The sequence below is a fragment of the Miniopterus schreibersii genome, assembly GCF_964146895.1.
Source record: "Miniopterus schreibersii genome assembly, chromosome: 5".
NCBI lineage: Eukaryota > Metazoa > Chordata > Mammalia > Chiroptera > Miniopteridae > Miniopterus > Miniopterus schreibersii.
In genome coordinates, this window is record NC_138106.1 from 18,255,341 (window position 1) to 18,278,646 (window position 23,306).

Sequence of the window (23,306 nt, forward strand, 5' to 3'; positions counted from 1 at the left end):
TTGTTTATTACTATATTGGCTTAGGTAAACTGATGCCTCTGAAAAAAAGGACAGGCTTCAAGAGGTTTCTTTTGTTTCTCTGTCTGCTTTGTCAGTGTCATCCTAAATGTGACTCCCTGATTGGCTGACACCAGGGTTTGGCTCATCCCACTGTGGTGGGGAGGGTGGAATTCTGTTGATTGGTGTAGACCAATGATGCTGTGGGATAGAATCAATTTTACCATAACTCTATCGCTTGGAGATTTTGGTCTTGTTAAGAAAAGTCTTGTAGGAAATGGGGAAAACAATCAGTAATGCTCTTTTACTCCAAATAAGACCAATTTTAAAAATTCTACAACATGCTATACTAGATATTTTTAATGTCCAATGAGATGTTTAAATATTTCTGTTTTGTAAATGGATTAATATTAACAAATCATTTTTTCTTGGGTCTTTTTAGAGGACAAGAATTTTGGGCCGATTTGAATGCCATGAATGTGTATGAAACAACTGAATTTGACCAACTGCGAAGGCTGTCCACACCGCCCTCTAGCAATGTCAACGCTGTTTACCACACAGTGTGGAAATTCTTCTGTAGGGACCACTTTGGATGGAGAGAGTATCCTGAGGTATTTATAGGTTTTTTCCCCCAAAAGTACATTTAAATTATTTTGTCTTTTATTGTTCTTTCATTCTTCCTTTCCAACAATGACTAGACAGAACTACAAATCAAAGAGCTTATGGATATAAAATTGAGTCTTGTTGATGTAAGTTATAATACTTTTTTCTCTTTGATTTTTCTGAAAATGATTTTTTTCCATTAAATTCCTGGAATCCATGAGTAGAATACCACTATTATTAGAGAGATAAAATGCTTCCCCAGTATCTTATATTATGGAGAGAAAGTACTTACATTATAAGTACTCAGGCTCAGTGCTGTTTTTGGAGTAATTTTAGTGAGATGAGCACTGGTGTAACTTTTGGCTGTATCTGGCTCTTGGGCTCATGGTGATTAGATGATGTGTTGCACTTAGCATTTCAGAAGTCTAGTGGGAAACGATTACTCTTAGGCCTCTGGAAGAAGTACTTGAAAATGTTTATTGGGCTGTGGTCAGGCACATTAGTCATTTAAAATTGTATGAAATGTTCACATGCATCCTTAGTCTAAGGTGGTAAGAATAGCTTATCACAAGGCAAGGTTTTAAAATGGTGATGGTTTATTTGCCTCTAACTGAGAATTCTAAGTGAAGTTTAAGTACCCTGAAATGGACTTCAGAGATTAATTTCACATTCCAAAGATCTGACTTCAATTTGATCAAATTTCCAACATTACAAAAAAGGGAAACTAACTTATCTACCTTAGTTTTTTTTTTAAGGCAATAACAAAGGAAAATGACATAGTATGTTAATTGCTATAAAACAGAATATTAAATTAAAGTTTTGACTCTCTTTTAAGTAATCACTAGTATCTAATATCTTCCAAAGAGATTAAGAGGCTATTTAAAATGTATTCTCAGAATACTGGACTGTTCCTTCGTTTTTCCTCTGACAGATTTTTTTAGGTTTGGCATTTAATTGATTTGGCATTTAATCCTCTTCTCAAAATTCCCTTAAGAAATATAAAAAATTGCTTATCCTCTTCTGGGGATGGTGTCTTCATTCAGAATGGTTCAGTGTTTGACACACTGTTGGAGGCTGCCCTACAATACAGCCTCTAACAAAACTAGGCTGTCTTGAACCCCTGGTATTTGTTTACCTTTTATACCAAGAAAGTTGGGAAAGCACCACAATGTGCATGTGGCGTGTGCCCTGGCTGACTTCACAGAGTTCATGCTATGAGACCTAAAGTTGTAATGAGGTTATCTAAAACGGAAAAACATGCCAGCAGGGCCTATGGTGGATCCATGTGTGCTAATGGTGTCAGTGACAGGATCGAGGGTGCCTTCTTTATTGAGGAGCAAAAAGTCATTGTGAAAGTGTTGAAGGCACTAGCATAGAGTGAGAAAGCTAAATTTTTTAAAAATGAAGCTTTTTTGAGTAATAAAAACAATTAAAAGGCTAAATTTAAAAAGAAATTAAAAAATCTCTAGGATGCCCAGCCAGGGTGGCTCAGTGGTTGAGCATTGACCCATGAACCGAGAGGTCACCAGTTCGATTCCCTGTCAGGGCACATGCCTGGGTTTCGGGCTGGATCCCCAGTACGGGGCGTGCAGGAGGCAGCCGATGGATGTTTCTCTTTTCTCGATGTTTTTATCTATCCCTCTCCCTTCCTGTCTCTCTAAAATGAATAAGAACATACATTTTTTTAAATCTCTAGGACATTGTTAAGGCCTCAAAATAGAATGGAGTATTTCCCTGGGCCTCACATGTTTCTTAAGGTAGAAATCGGTGCCCTTCTAAACAGGGAGCATCTTCTGCACTGCATCTTTGCTCCAAAAAAGAAAAAGGAAAAATTACCTATGTATGAAGGGAATTAATTTGACTCACTGTACTTTATTGAAACTCTTCTGATGTTAACAGCAAGGTTAACTATTTGTGGCTTTAGTAACATTATCAGTTTATATTTCATAGTGATTATTTATTAATTTGCTTTTTTTTTCTTTACCTTCTGTTTACTACTCCACAGACTGTTATTAGATTGATTGAAGAAGCCAACTCTCGAGGTCTGAAAGAGGTCCGATTTATGATGTGGAACAACCACTACATACTCCACAACTCATTTTTCAGGAGAGAAATAAAAAGGAGACCCCTCTTCCGCTCCTGTTTTATACTGCTTCCATATCTACAGTAAGTGTCCAGCAAAAAGTCTCATTTTTACTCTTACTTTACATAAATGTATAACTGAATGGCAAAGAGAAAAACATTTTAAATTAAAAAACTAACTTGGTTATTACCTCTAGAATGTGAAATTCTAAGTTATTCTTTGGGTTTAATTCTTTAAAAACTAGAATTCAGATAAGCCGCAGTTAACCCAACACTAAAAGAGTGAGTATTGTATTAGATTTTTTTAACTGAAAGCACAGTAGAGTTAACATTTTTTCACAACTAAAAGTAATTATATATGGAATGAGGCAAAGTTTGCATTTGCCTCCTTCATGGAAGATTGAGTGTTCTAATGATACCCTTCTGTGTTATGGGACTATTGCCCAGCCCCGGTACACTGCCAGGTCAAGTAGGAAGAGTCCTTCAAGGTGGTGTTCTCCATTCTTCTTCCTTGACTGCTTTTGCTAAGTAAGACCCATCTTTCTGTAATACTAACTAAAATTACCTGTGGCACTTTTAGGTTGAGACTGAACTCATCCATCTGAATTATAGGTGAACTCTTTCATTTTCCCAAGTGCCATTTCTTCTTTCTCTCTTGATATAGGCCACTGGCACATCTTCGTTGATGTGAAAAGGTAGAGGAGCACATTGAATGGTCATCTGTGAACTTTAGTATCTTTGGGGAAATCATTATATACTCATATTTAGAGCCTGATTTTTAAAATGATACTAGGTTTACTTGTTTTTATGGACTTTGGAGGTCTAGAGTAATATTGGTTGGTCTCCTCTGCTGAGGTGAAGATGCTCTTTTTATATTCTTAATAGTAGTTTTTTTAAATTTCAAGCCCAAACTGTTTTTTCCAGGTCATTATGACAGAATCTTAATGATTCTAATTCTGAGATTGCAAAGGGAACATTAAAAACAAAATACAAACAAAAATCCCTGCAATTCTCAATATCCAAAGTACTGTGTAATAAGGCCAATTTTAGAAATATATATTTGCTTGGATAAATGTGTACTTTCTTTCTAGTCCAAGTGTGAAAAATTTCACCTTACAGGTTTTTTTAAATTTTATTAAAAATTAATAAAAGTGCTATTTCTGTGATTTCATTAGCAACTAGAGATAGTGTCAGTGTCTAGTACTTAAGAACACATTGTCCTCCTAGTGAGACAGTGGAACTCATTAGTGAGAACAGCATCTTGGCATGCTGAGTCAATCAAGTGAGATGTAGCTTCTGTGTAAGAGTAAGAATACTCATTTGAGTGCTACGTTATTGAGGGACTTTTATAGAATGGTGAAAATTGATTTGTTTCAATCTTAAGACAAGTAATTATGAAATGTTCCCTCTTCCCCACCCTTTTTAAACTTAAGCTCATTTTGTAAAAGCATAGACTGTAAAAATAATAGAAGCAGTAGTAGAATTAATGCCACAAATATGGCTTTACTCTTTATAACTTAGGCTTAAAGAGAACAAAGTTCTTTTGTTCTATTTTCTTTTAAAAATTTCCTATTTTAGTCTTGTCTGGAACATTGATAATCAGGTATAAAGTAAGAGCTTAGCAAATCAAAGAGATTGTGCAGACACTTCAGTGAGAAAGGAGTAGAGAAGCAGCAAGTTCACCAGGGTGGAATGGGTAAATGCAGCCCTTCGGTTCCCATCTGCCTGAGTCAGGGCCTGAGAGGCACTGGACTGGCCTAATGGGGAGAAAGAGGAGTGCTATTAGTTCTAAAAAGCAGATTTCAGAGAGATGCAAATTAAAACCACAATGAGGTATCACTTCACACCTGTCAGAATGGCTACCATCAACAAATAAATGAACAAAAAGACAAGTGCTGGAGGGTGTGGAGAAAAGGGAACCCTAGTACACTGCTGGTGGGAATGCAGACTGGTACAGCCACTATGGAAAGCAGTATGGAGTTTCCTCAAAAAATTAGAAATTGACCTGCCATTTGACCCAGTGATCCCACTTCTAGGAATATATCCAAAGGGAACCCTAGTACATTGCTGGTGGGAATGCAGACTGGTGCAGCCACTATGGAAAGCAGTATGGAGGTTCCTCAAAAAATTAAAAATTGACCTGCCATTTGACCCAGTGATCCCACTTCTAGAAATATATCCTAAGAAACCCAAAACACCAATCACAAAGAACTTATGCACCCCTATGTTCATAGCAGTACAATTTACAATAGCTAAGATCTGGAAACAGCCCAGGTGCCCATCAGTAGATGAGTGGATAAAAAAGCTGTGGGACATTTATACCATGGAATACTATGCAGCTGTAAAAAAGAATGATCTTATATCCTTTGGGGGACAGCCTGGAGGGAACTAGAAAGTATTACACTAAGTGAAATAAGCCTGTTAGAAAAGGACAAGTATCACGATCTCACTTTATATGTGGAATGTAATAAACAAAATAAACTGATGAACAAAATGGATCCAGAGACATAGAAGCATGGAACAGATTGAGGGATCTCAGAGGGAAGGTGGGGATGGAGGAGTGGGTGGGGAGAGATTAATCAAAGAACTTACATGTTTATAAGCATAACCCATGGACACAGACACTGGTCTAGGGGATGCCTGGGGGTGGGGGTAGGGGTAGATGCAGAGTGGAGGGGATCAATGGGGGTAAAAAGAGGACATCTGTAATATTTTCAACAATAAGATAAAGAAACGTAAAAAAATAAATAAAAAGCAGATTTCAGAAATAGATTTCAGAGAGATCATGATCTTAGCCAGAAAGAAAGTTTTATTAAGTGTTAGTAAATATGAAAAGTCAAAGGAAAACATGGGTGTCAAAAAAGCCACAATTATTAGGGAATCAGAGGTGCCTAAGAATTGGAAAAGCCAGAGTAGGGAGGTGGTAAGATGGTGGGGGAGGGAACCTGACTTAATTCATGAATTTCCTGCAAATTCAGCTCTTTAAATGAGGGTTTCTCTGCTCCTTTTTCTTCTTCTAGTTTTATTGGTATATAATTGACATTAAGTTTAAGGTGTATAGCATAATGACTTGACATATGTATATATTGCAAAATGATTACCACAGTAAGTTTAGTTAATGTCCATCACCTCATAGTTACAAAAAAAGTTTTTTTCCTTGTGCTTGCTATTTTTTCATGGGGCTGATAAAAAGGAGCTTATTCTTTAATATTCTTAGAATACTTGTGCTGAGGCTGCATAAAAGGAAACAAATCTCAGATTTAGAGGTTTGTGAGTTCATTTCAGCTGAAAGGACATCTATCCCAAGCGATCACCTCATGGTCATGAGAGGGCCTGATACAATTTCTTTGGCTTCTCCCCACAAAAGGATAAAATGAATTCATTTTTGCTTCATTACTGAAGTTGGGTTAGGAAACATCTTTCAAAATGACAAGGGGAGGGAGAAGGTGAGTGATAAAATGTGACCTTGGATTCTGAAAATCCATTCTTTTGAGGTCCTTGAGTACAAGGTCCTTACCCTTCAACTTTGCCTCTCTAAAACTGGCGCAGCACTGTAAAACACACAGCACATCTTTGGAATACCCATGAGTTGACTAAGCTCAGCATTCTCAGAAAATAAAGCCACATTTCTAACTATGCTTGGAAAACACACACACACACACACACACACACACACACACACCCCTTTATTGTTGAAAGTATTACAATGTTCTCTCCTCCCCCCCCCCCCCCCCATTGATCCCCTCTACCTGGCATCCACCCTTAACCCCATCCCAGGCCTTTTTAACCCATGGCAACTAGAGTGTATAAGTCCACCAGACATTTATATATGCATTTTTATATTTTAGCCAATTAGGATGTTAGCTTGTTCAAAGTAAGCATCTATTGGTAGGAATGGTTGCTGACCATATATATATATAATCTAATTTAATATGTTAGGATGGATAAGATTTATTTACAGAGGCTCATCTTAAAGCATGTGTGAGTAAATAATAGACCCTGTCCCCTCTGAAAAAGGAAAATATATATTTGAAGCTTTTGTGTTATGAAACGGTTATTTTTTTTAGGCAGGAATAGTAACAGAAAGAAAAGAAGCAGAGTCTCCTCTATTGTTAGTGTCAGGTTTTCAGTATAGTTGCAAAAAATCTGTTTTAAGCAGAGTGCTTGGAGAGAATCTTACCTTCCTCCCTCAACCCAGAAACCTCTGTTGCTAACTTCAACCCCTGATAATACAGGAAAACCTGGTGAGCTGGGATTTACCCTCTTTGCAGAGTCAGGGATAGAGGGGACACCTAAATAAGGGGCTTATATTCTGTGTTTCTGCCATCCTCTAGAATAGTGATGGCTTTTAAGGAGTTACAGACTTTTCAGAATCTGATTAAAACAGATGGGGCCTCTCTCCAGAAAGATGTACCTGTGAACGAAGGTTCTGGAGGGATCTGTCAGGGCTTGATGCAAATGCTCCAGAAGACAAGAACTGTTGTGCCTTCTGTCATGAAAGTTGGAGAAACCAGCACCCCTTTAAATCTGCCGCAAACTTAAAAGCACCTGGGGGATTCTTTAAGCCCTCTACCTACCCAGAACTTCATCTCTATCTCATACAGGGACCTTAGGCAGAATAAATCAAAGGCACAGTTTGAAGGGGATGGGGATTAGAGAAGGCGGTTGTGTCTCTCTAATTTTTAGCTTCTTATCAAGCCATCTCTTAAAAGGCAAAAGACTATGTGAGGTGGTGGTGGTGTTAGTGAGAGCCAGGCAAACCTGAGAAGTAATCCTGGTATCCATCACTTTCAAGCCTTGTTTATATATATTGGGGGGAAATGGAAAAATATGTATTCTTTCCATTTCCCCATATTTCACATATGCACTTAGAAACTATCTAGATAGACCTTGATTCAAATCCTGTCTCTGGCCTTTGCTTAGCTCTGCTAGCAAGTTTTTTATTTGAAAAATAGGGATAACCAAGTCCTCTTGCACTATGGTTTTGACAGTGATACTATGTATAAAATCCCTTTATAGTATGTGCTTAGTATAAAGTGACTAGGATTATGAGGGTGATGGTAAGATATACTCTGGAGATTAGGTGCATGTTCACCCACAGTTGTAACCTGTGTCATAAAGTTCTTAAAAATTTCACTGTCCTAATCTATTTGGCAGACTTATTGCTTCCTTGTGATCACTACATCCTGATGAGTGTTACAGTACCCTAACCCTGAATCTGGGTCTTAGGCTCAGGATTTCCTTTCTCTCTGCTTCTTCCCTTTTGCTCTCTTTTGAAAATGGCCAAGAAATATGATTTGAATTTAAGCATTTAATTAGGCAAGAATAAGTAACTGAACAAGTTGCTGCTTATCTAAATTCCTTTTTCAAAGTAGCAAGGCTGAATTTAAAGGTCCAAGGATATGCATTCTGTTGTCAAGCTCAAAGTAATTAGAGCCATCACACCTAAAGTTGTAGTATTGGTGGGTTTTTTGGTTGTATGTGATACTGAAAAATGAAGTAAATAGCAGATGTCAGCTTTCAATGCCTATGCCATGATTTTTGTTTGTTTTTATACAAAATTATAGTTTTTTATTTTTAATATTTTATGTGTTCTCTCTGTAAGCTCCCTCTTTCCTGCCTACCACACTTTTCCTACCCCTTATTCTGTTCCCCCCACCCCATATAGACTTTGGTAATGATGTGTTTCCTATTTAGTACAGCAAAGTTTGAAGAACACATATAAATTATCATTGCTTCCTTGAAACAAAGTTTCTTTAACTGTATAGGCAAAAGAGGAATCCAGGATTCAAAAAGTAAAGGTATTTATAAATTTGCTCTTGCTTGCTTGTTTGCTTACCTTGCAGTAGTATATTGTATAGTTTTCTCTGCAAGGAGGAAGCCCGGAGGAAGCAAATAATATCTGTGTACAGGCAGTTTTTGCTCTAAGATTTCTTTTTTCTTTAATCGATAGCATTTTATATATTGTTTTTTAAGCTATATAGATTATAATATTAGGTATTGCTATAGAGCACTCTAATGTGAAATGTTCTGAGTGGTTTACATTGACATTTCTTCTTCTAGGACACTTGGTGGTGTTCCCACACAGGCTCCTTCACCTCTCGAAGCAACCTCATCATCACAAATCATCTGCCCAGATGGGGTGACCTCAGCAAACTTTTACCCTGAAACTTGGGTTTATATGCATCCATCTCAGGACTTTATCCAAGTGCCTGTTTCTGCAGAGGACAAAAGTTACCGAATCATTTACAACCTTTTTCACAAGACTGTGCCTGAGTTTAAATACAGAATTTTGCAAATATTGAGAGTCCAAAACCAGTTTCTTTGGGAGAAATATAAAAGGTGAGTCAGTAGTATGAAAAGTTTAAGAGAGCTTTTCTTAATATAGCTAAGAACAAGTACAGAACCTAATAGCAAAGACTTGCGTAGAACTTAATATATTTGTTATTTTTTTATATGTTAACTCACATATAATCCTTATAACAGACCCATAAGTAGGAATATTGCAGTCTACATTTTACAGAGAGGAAACTGAGTCACAGAAAAGTTTGATAATTTGGCACAGAGCATATAGCTAATAAGGTGCTGGAATTTGAACCCTGGCAGTCTAGCACCAGACACCTTGCTCTTAATTACTTTAGTAGGCTGCCTCTCAAGTCAACATATTAATGTAGTGCAAATGGAATACATGTAGGTTTTAGGAATCTCAGAATTAAGAGACACAGGTTGGTGGAATGAGACAAGGAAGGTATTCTAAGAAGGTAAAATGTGAGAACTAGTTTTAAAGTGGAAGAGAAAGCATGTGAACAGTTGGAGAAAAAAGACAAAGGCTTTCCTTGTCTGCAGTGGAAAAGATAAGTTTAAACTTTTAATATGATCTTTGATGGCATTTTGCTCTTGATAATTACTTTAACATTTCCTCCCCATTGAAACCATAAGAGAAGTTTATGACTGCATCATGCCTTTCAAATTGATGTATCCTTTCTTCTGAATTTCCTATCCACTCTTGCATTAGGAAAAAGGAATATATGAACAGGAAAATGTGTGGCCGTGACAGAATAATAAATGAGAGACATTTATTTCATGGAACATCCCAAGATGTGGTAGATGGAATCTGCAAGCACAACTTTGACCCTCGAGTCTGTGGAAAGCATGCTACAATGTTTGGACAAGGCAGTTATTTTGCAAAGAAGGCAAGCTACTCCCATAACTTTTCTAAGAAGTCTTCTAAAGGAGTCCATTTCATGTTTCTGGCCAAAGTGCTAACTGGCAGATACACAATGGGTAGTCATGGCATGAGAAGACCTCCTCCTGTCAATCCTGGCAGTGTCACCAGTGATCTATATGACTCTTGTGTGGATAATTTCTTTGAGCCTCAGATTTTTGTCATTTTTAATGATGATCAGAGTTACCCTTATTTTGTTATTCAATATGAAGAAGTCAGTAACACTGTTTCCATTTGAAAAATCTTGGTACTGCTAAATTATTTGATATGAACTCAATCCAGCATTTGTAGCAGGTTTTGGATGGGTGGGACAGAGTGGGAAACAGCCTTGGACATTAATAGGGCACTTTTAAGACCCATTTTTTTAAGTGCTAGAAGGTAAATTTTTAAAAGAAAAACAAGTTTTAAAATGACCACTTATTCTTTAATTATTTACTAATTGTTGTTAGTGTACTCAGTGTGGAAAAGACTACAGATTGCATACTCTTCATTCACACTTGTACATATAGGCAGCAATGTTAGCATTTTTTAGAAAAAAGAAAAAGAACAGCCAACCTAATTGAATGTGACTTAAGCCTGGTAGAAGTTTGGCCAAGTGAAATGGAAGCTGTGAACAAAGTGAGGATTGGGTATATTTACAATGATAAAACTGACTGGAACTAGTATTACCATACATACTCCCTGTCCAAAGCAGAAAGAGAGATTTCTATCAGCAGGACTGAAACGTATCACCCAACCAAAGAGTACCAATGACTTTAACTTTCACAGAGTTCGCCTGAAAATTCAGAGTTCTGTTTAGAGGAAGTTAAAAGAAAAGGAACTATTTGAAAAATTTTTGTCATCAGCAGAATTTTTCACTAACCAGTTATATGTGATTCTCATGTTGTTAAACTTTAGCCTTGGAAAAGTTTCTTCCATTATCACCCACTCAATTGGAAGAGGTTGGGCAGCTAATTTGGTTAAAGCCAGTTTTGAAGATTATGAGTATTACTTTATTTTAGAGTTCTAAACCTACGTCCTGACTGAAGGTTTTAGAGAAAGGGAGTACATCTGTAACCAGATTGATAGAGTTTATTACTGTGCTTTGCACAAAGTAGACTCAAAAGTATTTGCTGACTTGGAAATATTATTAAAGGTGGTAATCCCACCCTATACCTGCTTTGCCAGATGCAGCTGGGTTCCCTGGCTGGCTCTGTATTTTACACTACTTAATAGAAACACAAACTTGGAAGTTGTGCTACTGGCCCAGCTGGAGCAGTGTTAGGTGAATATGCTGACGCCTCAGTTCAGACAGGTATCAGCTAGGTATACTTTGCCTTAAGCAAAGCAAAACACCTGGATTTACAAAAGTGGAAGTGGCTGTTCACAAAAGAATTCAGATACCAAGCTTTCATAGTATGTTTGTGGTTATTTCATTTACACAAAACTTTTCAGGAACTTCTGTGTTATTTAAAGCAAGATATATCTATACTGATGTCTCAGTGAATCAGTCTGTTTAAACACTTTTCAGGGCTTCCACACAGTTATTTATTTTGCTCTAGTTGATCTTGTTTGCTGCCATTGGCATGAAGCGGCCAACTGTGGCTGTTACAGTTGTTGTTTCAATTATAACTTGTAAACCTGTGATTCCCAATCTTTTTCAAGTTAAGACACCTTACCATTGCTTATTTGATTTTATGAAACTTGTTCCTTTTTTCTCCCTAAAGGGAAAAAAAGCTTTATGATATATTTATTTTTTTAATAAAACTAAGCAAAAATAAAAGTTCTGGTAATTCTCTAAAACTTTTTGCTTTGGTTCCATTTAAGATAACTGAATTCAACACATAGTAAATGATCTGTAAATGCTGGGTGGTTGGTTGATTGAATGAGTGAGTGAATGACTGAAGGAGCTGAACTAACCAGAACCTGCTGCTTAAAACGTGTGCTCTGGAAATCAGCAGAAAGGATATTATGTAGCTGTCAACTGTTAAGTCACCAGAGAAGAGTGAATATTTTATATTGCAGGTAAGTATTTGGGATAAAGGGACATGTATATCAACAAACAGCTATAATGCAAAATATGAGCAGGTTGTCCCTTTCAACGGGTGCTGAAGGAAATATAAAAAGGAATTATACAAATCTTGTCATCTCTCAAGCACCTTAGCTTTCAGCCAATTTAGTCATTGATTGGTAAACTTGAGCAGTACTTACACTCCAGTGTAATGATTCTAAAATTCCTATATAGTATTGTATTTTGTTTTCACTAAGCAAGAACTATGGAGTCAGTCTCAATTTTGTAATGGTCCCATGGATTTAAAACATACTGAAAGGCATTCAGTAAATCTTTATGCCTATTGGCACAGCTATAATTTACACCATTTCAGAAAGTTGGAACTTACTTTTAATTAAAATATGGTTAAGATTTCTAGGGACAGTCTGCAAACTCCCCAAGATATTTCAGTGTCATACAATCATGTATACAGGAAGTTTTTTTATGTGTTAAAAATTTATAAGTATTGGGTCCTTTGTAATTATAAGTTCTAAAACTAATCATTAAGGCCTGAAATGCTGATATTTAAAGAGGAATTTTTATTATACTAAGTCTGCAAATGACTAAAGAAGAGAATATAGTCAACGCCCAAACTGTACCTCTCAATTAAGTCAGTTTTTTTCTCTCTTAAGGAAGGTAAGATGACCACAAAATATTCCTAGTTTTTCTTAATTGGGATCAAATAGTCAAAATGCATTTAGAAAATTCTGTATGGCACTTTTCTAACATCTAAATCCATATCACTTAAGTTTTTGCTATTACGTGATTTTTTTTTTTAACTCTTCTATGTTTGACAAATTACTGAACCTTTCCTTTGATTTCTCACCTTTGAAATAGAGGGTTCTTGTTTTTTCTTTTTGAAAGACTATAGATGATAGGAATGTTCCAACTCTGGGACCCTAGAATGCAAAAAATTTATTGTAAAGCGCTATACAACTGATCGCATTTATTTACAAATTATAAGCCAGACATTGTCCTTAGAAAAGATAATGTTGGGTTTTACAAACAGACCCATGTAGTTTATTGATTTAGGTACTCCTTGCAGGCAAATTAAAGGAAATGGAACTATATTTTACCTTGTTTAGCTTGCTAAACTTAGTCTTAAGCTATCACTGTAGAAAGAAAAAGATGCTATTGAAAGGTTTCATCAGCATTATTAGTCTTAATTTATTGCTCAACTCACTCCTCAGCATCTTTTGGGAAACTCACTCCTGAATAGAACTGTCAGAGGACAACTCTTTTAAAGCTTTATTCTTACATGTAAAAGTATTTGTGTGTAAGAAGTGTTTCATGACCACTGCTAGAGCAGAGGTGCCCAACGACTTTGAGGATGCCAGAATTTCACAGACTTAATTGTACTTTAGTGCCTAATGATTAATAAAATGCAAAATGACCAAAGGCTTCTATAAATTCAGTGATATTTTAAGCAAATTGTATTATCACAACCATAACATTTGAGATGTAGGATATAGTCTACAGATATTTGGTGCTCAAATGGATTAATGTGCTCCTTACAATAACTCCCACATGTTGATAGAGTTTATAGCCAACAGGCTGGAAATTACTGAGCTAAACTATATCTATATTCAGGCTTTTATAACTATCTTCTTAATTATATTCAATCTTAAAATAGCCTTAAATCAGACAGCTAAGAGGCTCAACCCAGTGTTCAAGAGGCTCTAACCCTCCTCCTAATACTTAGGAAGTTTTAGGTGCCAAATTGTCATTTAGGCCCTATGTTTAGATATATCAGCTGCACTTCAAAGTGTTTCACAGTACATTAAGGACTGCATCTAACAGATATGAGTGGCAAGAGTACATTAAACAGATGCTACTCAACTACGTGATAATGTGAGATTCTTCAATGCCAAATTCTTGTGCAACCATCAGTTTATAAATTGGGTTTGAGCAGCAGTGATGTGTTTTGGGCATTCGCCCACACTTTCCTGACAAAGGTCCTACTTGAAGATTTGCATTTCATAGCATCTTGGTCAAGGGCTTAAGACAGTTTCTTAAGCTAAGTGCAGTGAACTGTTCTACTTAGGAATACCAACCATAAATCTAGTTAGCATTGGTTTCAATGATCTAAGCTAACTGAACCCAGTAACTACAAGCTTTCATTCCAACCACTCAAATGTAGCTGAATTTCTCCTAAATGCAAGTTACCCATATGACTACATTTTTCTAAAAATACAAATTTGTTATAATTAACTTGTAGGCATAAACAAGCCAGTGCTCGACTGGAGTGGGCATGCAGATTTTGTATCATTGTTACTCAATTTTGTGATGAATTACTGTCATTATCAGCAATGGCTTAGTCACAAGCCTGCCTGAGAAAGTTACACAATCTTAGTCTGTAGCTTATGGACTAATTGAGGTAAAGAATGTAAAGTAGTTAGCACAGTGCCTGGCAAATTTTTGCTAGTAGTAGTAATAATAGATATAGTAGTATGGTAGGCTGAATAAAGATATCCTATTCCAAATAAAGATTTGTTATGCCCCAAAGATATCCAAGTCCTAATCCCAGGAATTTGTGAATATGTTAATTTATAAGGCAAAAGAGGCTTTGCAGATGTGATTAAGGGTCTTGAGATGGGAGATTATCCTGGAGAGCCCAATGCAATCACAAAGTTTATTACAGGAGGGAGACTAAGTCAGAAAGAAAATGGCAGATGCTATGCTGTTGACTGAAGATGGAGGATGAGGCCATGAGCTAAGGAATGCAGGTGACCTCTAGAAGCTAGAAAAGGAAGCATTTTACCCTAGAGCTTCCAGAAGGAATGCAGCCCTGCTGTCACATTGATTTGAGGACTTACGACTTCCAGAACTATAAGATAATAAATTTGTGTTGTTTTAATTCACTGAGTTTGTGGTGATTTGTAACAGCAGCAAAAGGAAGCTAATACAAGTCTTAAGTATAATAGAAATTATATTGAATCTGCAGGAAGTTATTTTAATATAAATTAATAATTAAAAAGCACTACAAATATGAAAAATTCAAGTGCTTGTTGGAAATTTTAAAAGGTTATATGAAATTCCAAGAAAGTAGACTACCAATGGCTTTCCAAGAGTGGTATGTGTGTGTGTGTGACACACACACACATATATACATATATATGCTAAATGCAGACCTCATTTAAAGTAAGGCTTCTTTTTGACCCAGCGGTCCACTTCTGAGAATATATCCCAAGAATCCTGAAATGCCAATCAGAAAGAATAGCAGCTCTATTTACAATAGCAAAGATCTAGATAAAAAAGCTGTGGCACATTTACACCATGAAATACTATGCAGCTGTAAAAAAGGATCCCTTACCCTTTGAGGCAGCATGGAAGGGCCTGGAGAGTATTATGCTAAGCAAAATAAGCCAGTCAGAGAAAGACAAGTATCACATGTCTCATTTACATGTGAAATCTAATGAACAAAATAAACTGACAAATAGGTCTAGAGACCTTGAATCGAATCATGCAACAGACTGACAGATCTCGGGGGAGGAGGTGAGGGGGGAAGAGATTAACCAAAGAATTTAGTATGCATAGCCCATGGACACAGACAATAGTGGTGAAGGCCTGGGGTGGGGCAGGGTCTGGATGAAGGGGGACAAAGGGAGGGGAGAATGAGGGACATCTGTAACACCCTCAGCAATAAAAATAAATTTTGAAAAACAGGCTTCTTCAAAGTGGTACTTAAATACTGAATAAAGACAAGCACTATACTTAGTCAAATAGACCAGTCCTCGTAAAAGACAGAGAAAGCAAATTGCTTTAGATAACAGTAAAAAAGATGTAGGGATAGAAATTTTTAATATTTGAGGTTGTTTAATAGCAAGTTTACTTTGCATATTCAAGCTTCCTTTGAGTGATCTTTTGTTCTTACATAGGAAAGAGCCTGCAGCTATTTAAAAAAACACACATTTGTTGATCAACTCATAGAACCCCTGAAATTTCTCCTTGAAGGAGCATTGTGTCGGGGGGGCTGGGGATTGTAGCTTTTTTTTTTTTTTTTTCAAATCTCCTCAGTTCTTGAAATTTTTTAAAAAAATTGATCTTTATTGTTGAAAGTATTACAGGTATCCCATTTTTCCCCCCCAACTGACCCCCTCCACCTCACTCCCACCCCCCCCCCCAGGCCTTCACCCCGTCATTGTCTGTGTCCATGGGTTATGCATCTATGCATATAACTTCTTTGATTAATCTCTTCCCACCCTCCACCTTCCTTCCCTCTTCCCTCTGAAATATGATCATCTGTTACATGTGTCAATGTCTCTGGATCTATTTAGTTCATCAGCTTCTTTTGTTCATTAGCTTCTTCTTAAAGAAGACCCTTCAACATTTCCTGTAGTGCTGGTCTGGTGGTGATGAACTCCTTTAGCTTTTCCTTGTCTGAAAAGCTCTTTATCTGACCTTCAATTCTAAACGATAGCTTTGCTGGGTAGAGTAATCTTGCTTGTAGTTCCATGTTTTCCATCACTTTGAATATTTCTTGCCACTCCCTTCTGGCCTGCAAAGTTTCTGTTGAGAAATCAGCTGACAGTCGTATGGGTGCTGCCTTGTATGTAATTAACTGCTTTTCTCTCGCTGCTTTTAAGATTCTCTCTTTGTCTTTAACCTTTGGCATTTTAATTCTGATGTGTCTTGCTGTGAGCCTCTTCGGTTTCCTCTTGTTTGGGACCCTCTGTGCTTCCTGGACTCTTAAGTCTATTTCTTTCCCCAGGTAGGGGAAGTTTTCTGTCATAACTTTTTCAAATAGGTTTTCAATTTCTTGGTCTCTTTCTTCCCCTTCTGGCACCCCAATAATACGAATGTTGGGCCTCTTGAAATTGTCCCAGAGGCTCCTTATACTATTTTCATATTTCTGGATTCTTTTTTGTTTTTGCTCTTCTGGTTGGGTGTTTTTTGTTTCTTCATGTTCCAAATTGCTGATTTGATTCTCAGCGTCCTCTACTCTACTGTTGATTCCTTGTAAATTATTCTTCATTTCAGTTCATGTAGCGTTCATTTCAAATTGGTACTTTATTATGTCATCGATTTTCTCAATTATTTTTGTCATACTCTTACTAACATCCTTGAGCATCCTTATAACCATTATTCTGAACTCTGTATCTGTTAGCTTGCTTGGATCTATTTCATTTAGTTCTTTTCCTAGGAACTTCTGTTCTTTCCTTTGTGACATGTTTCTTTGCCTGCGCATTTTGGCTGCTTCCTGGTGTTTGTTTCTATGTATTAGGTAGAGCTGCTATGTCTCCTGGAATTTGTAGAGTGGCTTTGTGAAGTAGGTGTCCTATAGGGTCCAGTGGCTCAGCCTCCCCAGTCACCTGAGCTGGGCCTTCTAGGTGCTCCCCTGTGTGGGCTGTGTGCACTGTCCTGTTGTAGTTGAGCGTTGGTTGCTGTTGGCATCACTGGGAGGAACTGACCCCCAGACCAGTCAGCTGTGAGGACCAGCTGCAGCTACAGCCAAAGAGCAGCTGTGCTGGGGACACCCCTATGGAGCAGGATTTATTTCAATGGGGCTTTGGTGTTCACCAAGTGCGCCCCTTGAGTGTGTCACTTGTGGATGTGGTAGGGTTGTAATCCAGCGTGGTTGAGTCTGACCGCCAGGTGCACTGTCTCTGGGGTCTCCGGGGAGGTGCAAAGTCAGCATCTGCCAGTGCCTTGCCCAGGGCCCCCCATCATGAGCTACACAGCAAACCGTAGTTGGCTGCTCCTTGTGCTGGGCTTGGAGGAGTCCAGGAGAGGCCCAGCTATGAGCCAATGCAGCTGCCGCTAGTGCCAGGCCTGGGGCCACTTATCAAGCCCTATGGGGCCCGCTGCTGCTTGTTTGAGAGATTTTAGGAAAGTCCTAAGCATGAGGCTCGAGAGGCCACTTGCACAGAAAAGCCCCTGGAAATGGCCTGAATGAGCTGCAGGTGGGGAGGGCGGGGCCTCCGGGAATCACGGGGCGGGGCCTAAGGTGCGAGTCAGGTGCCCGCCATTCAAATATGGCGCCTGCCTGCTGGCTATGTGCAGGGAGGACTCGCCAAAGGAGCCATGGCCTCCGCCAGCCCTTCTGCCTGGGAGGAAGCCGCCCTCCGCCTCTCGCCCGGATCTCAGGCAGGTTAGTTCCCCCCGAGTGTCCCGGGTCCTTTCAGGCTGCTGCCCGGCGCTGGGCTCAGAGGGAGCGTCCGAGTGAGTCCGTGCCGGGCCCTTTAGAGGAGCTGCTGGGGCTCCTGCAGCCTCCGCGACCCTCAGGGACAGTCCCCGCTGGTTTCACCGCCCGGAGTTGTGGGAACGTCTCTTCCTGGCCCTGGAGCCCTGGGCTGGGGGCCTGCTGTGGCGCTGGGACCCCTCACTCCTCCGGGAAACCCCCACCGCCGAGATTTCCTCCCGGGTTTCAATCACAGCACCGGGTGTGGGCCCGCGGCCGCATCTCCACGATTCAGCCCTGATCCGCGCACATCTCCCCGCTCCTCCCGGTCTCGGTGCTTCTTCAGCTCCCTGGTTGTGGGGCGTCTGTTCAGCCAGATGTCAGGAGGCTCTGAGTGATGATGCTTTTGTGTTTTTGTTGTAATGCTGATGTGGTTGCGGGAGGCGGCGGGCGCAGCTGTCACCTGCGCCGCCATCTTGTTTCTCCCCGGGGGTTGTAGCTTTGAGCGGCAACTCAAAGGGCGCTGTGCTCCAGGATATAAAGTAGCTTCCTTTAACTTAGCAAGGTACAGGATTTTCTTTAGCTCTGCTGTTAAGGAGTATGAGAAACCCCTGTCTTTTGTGGAGACCTTGTTAAAGTCTCAAACCTGATGAAGAATAACTCCACTCCTAACCAGCTTATTTTTTTGTAACCAGAAGCTTCTTAGCGGAAGACCTCGTCTGAAGCTTTTCTTGAACGAAAGGGACATCCACTTAGCTTTGCTTTTCTCTGTTGTACCGTATTCCAAAGAGTCTTATAGAGAGGGTCACACTAATCAGGTTGTTTTGGTAAATAAAGGGATCACTGTAGTAATGAATATAATGAATTCTTTGTCTCTCATAGCAGAAGCTGGGAACAGGTTATTCCAACACTAATTAATTCAAAGGTGCAACATTTCCAAAGATTTTGAACGGTTCTCTTGGTTCTCTCCTCATGATTACACGATGACTGCTCTGGCCCCAAACTCTACATCTCATTTGCAACATCCAGAAGTAGGAAGGAATGATCTTAATCTAGTGCCTTTTTTTTCTTTTCAAGACTTAGAAAAACTTTACCAAAGCACCCCAGTGTACTGCCATTTTGTCTTACTGTCCTGGATGCATTATGTGACCATGCTTGAACATCCACAGAATCACGATGAATGATTTGTACTAAACAACATTCACCCTCTAGGGCAGGGGAGTGATCCGTTAAGCAAGTAGTCAACTAGTTCAGTAGTTCAGTCACCTGACCAAGATTGGGGTTTTCTTAGGAAAATGGCTGTTGGGGAGAAAAACCAGCAATTACCTGTCACACATGTTGTTTTGCAAGATTAAATCAAGGGATTGCATTAAAGGGAGCTCCTTGGGAAAAATTTTCAACCTATTTTCACAAACACCCTAGGTGTCCATTTACTTAAAGACCAAATGGTTATGGAAGCAAAAACAGTGTTTCAGAAGGCTGCAAACTGACTTAAAACTGGATTTACTACTGTCTGGTTTATGAAACTTCCAGATTCTAAGTGGAGCTATTTTTAATGTGAAAGTTGGTCTTCCCATGGACTGATATTTAGAAGGCCTCTGCAGGCACAAAGACTCTGGTTAGATTACTTTAGCTGTAATCCTAGAATCATTATCTCCATGCGGGGTAACTTGAGCAGGTTAGCATCTCTAAGACTCAGTTTCCTTATAATAAATAACCTCATGGGCCATATAAGGATTAAAGGAGAATTTATGTAAAACATTTAGTACAGTAATAATGCTGACTTCTTATTACTTGAGTCCAAGGACTCGAGTGAGACCAAATTAAAGATTGATATTTGGGCCCAGCCAGACGTGGCTCAGCGGTTGAGCATCAACCTAGGATCCAGGCGATTGGGTTTTAATTCCTGGTCAGGACACATGCCCGGGTTGCAGGCTAGATTCCCAGTTGGGGGCATGCAGGAGGCAGCCGATCAATGACTCTCTCGTCATTGATGTTTCTCTCTCTCTCCCTCTCCTTTCCTCTCTCTGAAATCAATAAAGATATATTTTTTTAATTAAAAAAAAAAAGATTGATATTTGGGAGTAGGGATAAATGTCTGCAAAGTAGAATCATCCAGTTTCCTTGGTTTTAGACTCAAAAATCAGTCACAATTTAAAAATTTATAAACTACGAAGATAATAAAATACAGCTAATCACTATAATGAAAACAAAAAGTTAACTCTGTCTACCACATCTCTTAGCATCAAAGCCAACCTCCCAGCTTCATGGATCTGCGATGAAAGGCTAGTTCTCACTCAGAATTTGGGAGGAGAGATGAGATTGGGAATGAGCAGCAGCAGAAAAGAACTTGCATCCCTCAGAATTTGCTAGGACAGGCTTCGAGCTTGCGACAGTGAGATAAGCCTACTTGAAGATGATAAAGTTAAATCATTCTCATTACCAGCAAGCAAACTCAGCTAACTTTCTCCATTAATGCAAACCAACATCTGATGGAGTTAGAGTGTAACCAGGCAGGATTCTGACTGAGAAACCCAGGAACACCCAATTCTGCCTTGAATCACTCACTTCATCTCCCCACAAGATCTCTGAGGAGGTATTTGCCCAAATGAAGCGAAGAAAAGAGACTGCTATTAGCTGGGGTCTTGGTTCTAATCTCAAATAAAGAAAACTGAACTGAAGGTTGGAAGGCTACTTTTTATATTATTGTTTAGGACCAAATACTACTCCCTACTTCTCGTGCCTTAATTGGGGCATCAGCCTTTATTTTACTTCTATGATATAAAGAAAGACTGGTACAACTCACATTCCTGCCAGTCCCGGGAAGAGAAAAGTATTTGTTATTGAGAGCAAGGGTTAACAAACTTTTTCTAAAAAGAGCCTGAGAGTAAATATTTTAGATTTGGTAGGTCATATAGAATCTCACAGCTACCCAACTCTGCCATTGTGGTACCAAAGCAGCCATAGGCTATGAGTGAATGAGCCTGGCTCTGTTTCACTAAAACCTTACTTCTAGCCTGCTGCCACCTATGCTACACACCACTTTCATTCCGTCTAAAAAACTGAACCAAAATTAGTTTATTTGGTTTGTTAGTCAAGATGTCCAGGTACTATAGGAAATTTTTGCTTCTTGCTCTTACTATAGCTGTGCTCCTTAATCACAAAGAAAGCATTATTATTACTTTTAAAATTTTAATTTCCTTTTCCTCCCTGTTCTATAATAGGCCATATTCAATTAAAAAAGAAAATTGAAAGCCTCTAGAAAGGCTATACTTTGTGTCCGACATTATTTGTGAAGGCATGCTAAATGCTAGTATTCTCCACTCTGGGGGAGTGGTGGATCATGAGAAAACTATGAGAAGGCTTCCATCATTGCTCTGATACACCCACAGTTGAAAAGCCATCCCATTCCTGCTGTTTGGTTCAACAGAAACCTCTCACATCACATCACAGAGCAGATGAGAAACCAACTGGCTCCAATAGTGGCAGATACTCTTACTGGGGCCCCACATGGATGAAAAACTTTTATGACGTTGGGGGTTTTCTGTCATAGGATGGCCAAGGGCCTAAAGAAGTTCTTAAAGGCAAGGAATCACATCATACTTCCCATGTGACTCCTGGGAGTTAGACTTGTCTGGATGGTGGGAGTAGTCTCCAGGGCCAGAAAATAGAACAGGGCTCTTTCTCTGAAGACAAAGGGAGACAGCAGGATGGAAAGGGTAGAAAACTATTACAGAAGCATGGAAAAGGCTCAGGATTAAACCCAAGTCGGATTAAACCTAAGTGTGAAGAGGCCAACGTTAGAGCCTGCAGTTGGGCTGTATGGAAGCAAGAGATCAGGAATGGAACATGGGTTTTGTTCTACCCTTCTCTACAGAAATGGGGGGAAAGGGTATCTAATAAGCAAAATAATTTGGATGCACAGAGCTGGCAGACATGCCTATAGACTCCCCCCTCCAAAAAAACTCTAGAGAGCTTTGGCAGCTTTTCACAGAATTGCCACAGGGCCCCCGAAAACGTAGTGATGGCTATGGTGGTGGTGATCAGGACCATTGAGGTGATAACAGTGGTCCTTCATGATGATAGTGACTGTGATGTTGGTGATGGTAGCCATGGTGATAGTGGTGATGGAGAAGATGATGGTGGCTGATGGTGATGATGGTGATGGTGATAGTAGGAATAGTGATGTTCATGGTCGAGGTGGTCATGTAGGTCATAAAGATGGTGATGGTAATGGTAGTATTATTATTGTAGTAGTGGTGGTGGTGGAAAGGGGAAGAAATCAAGACCCCTAGGACTTGCTTACAGATAAAGGAAAAAAGATCTAGAAAGAATGTAGGGATAATAAATTTTTTTATGGCCTAGCTCCACTATAAAGACTCATAGGAGAAAGGAAGTACACAATTTTTGACCTTGAGCCTTGTTTGAGAATACAGTCTGATAATTTTGGAGTCAGGAAGGCTCCAGGCTTTTTATTTAGGAAGTTACGTTAATGGCTTCTTGAGTTTAAAAGTCAAGTGTTTCCATCCACCGCCACTCTTGATGGAAAGCTCAGGGCTGCCTTATTGTACAACCTCAGGGGGCGTTGTTCACTCATCAGTGTCAACGGCCTCCTGGGGGGAGTTTAACGCCCAGACTGAAGCTATGCTTAAGACCTTGGCATAAGAGAGTAGGCTGTAGTGGTCTGAGAAACTGGGGCTGCACCCTGAATTCAAGGAAGATCTAAGAAGACAGAAAGTTCTCTGAAGGGAAAGAATGGTGCCAACGCCAGGAGGACAGTCCAGGCATAAGGCTGCATGGAATCAGAGGGGCATTCCCAGCAGTGGGCAGCAGGCCATGAACTTAGAAGGGCACCGTGTGATATCGAAAGTTTAGGTTGCTTACTGTCCTAAGCTGTATTTACCCTGTGTTATCCCCAAGTCTTAAGGACAGCCTTGAGTCTTAAGAAATGCTGGAAAGGAGGCTGCGTCTGCTCTTGGGGACATGCGGAGAGGGGAATAGGACAGAAGCCTGCAGGTGATGGACAGCAGAGCCAGGGGAGAGGCGTCGAGCACCTGGCAGGAGAGTGTAACTACCCCAGAATTTAAGCACCCTCTGTAGAGATTCAGACATACGCTCGTCTTCCCATAAATAAGTGAGATGAGGGGAACTGAGTTATTCTATTGGGACAAGAAAGAAAAGGGTGACCCTAGAAAGCTGGACAACGTGGAGATATTTAGGTACAATAATAATGCTTACTGATGTTTATC

The 23,306-nt window shown here is 39.4% G+C and overlaps 1 protein-coding gene and 1 pseudogene across 3 annotated transcripts in view; both read left to right on the plus strand.

Moving 5' to 3' along the window:
* The window catches only part of TIPARP (TCDD inducible poly(ADP-ribose) polymerase), a 31,013-nt gene extending 19,328 nt beyond the window's left edge, over positions 1-11,685 (plus strand). For both annotated transcript variants that reach the window (XM_081139299.1, XM_081139300.1), the window contains exons 3-6: positions 440-608; positions 2,606-2,766; positions 8,746-9,024; positions 9,698-11,685. In XM_081139299.1, coding sequence (XP_080995425.1) covers positions 440-608; positions 2,606-2,766; positions 8,746-9,024; positions 9,698-10,145 — 1,057 coding nt within the window. In that variant the 3' untranslated portion in view covers positions 10,146-11,685. The remainder of the gene's footprint in view (positions 1-439; positions 609-2,605; positions 2,767-8,745; positions 9,025-9,697) is intronic.
* On the plus strand, positions 1,645-2,033 carry LOC308557886 (large ribosomal subunit protein eL34 pseudogene; annotated as a pseudogene). Its single transcript has one exon. The product of its transcript is annotated as a large ribosomal subunit protein eL34 pseudogene (transcript).
* Positions 11,686-23,306: the final 11,621 nt, after the last annotated feature.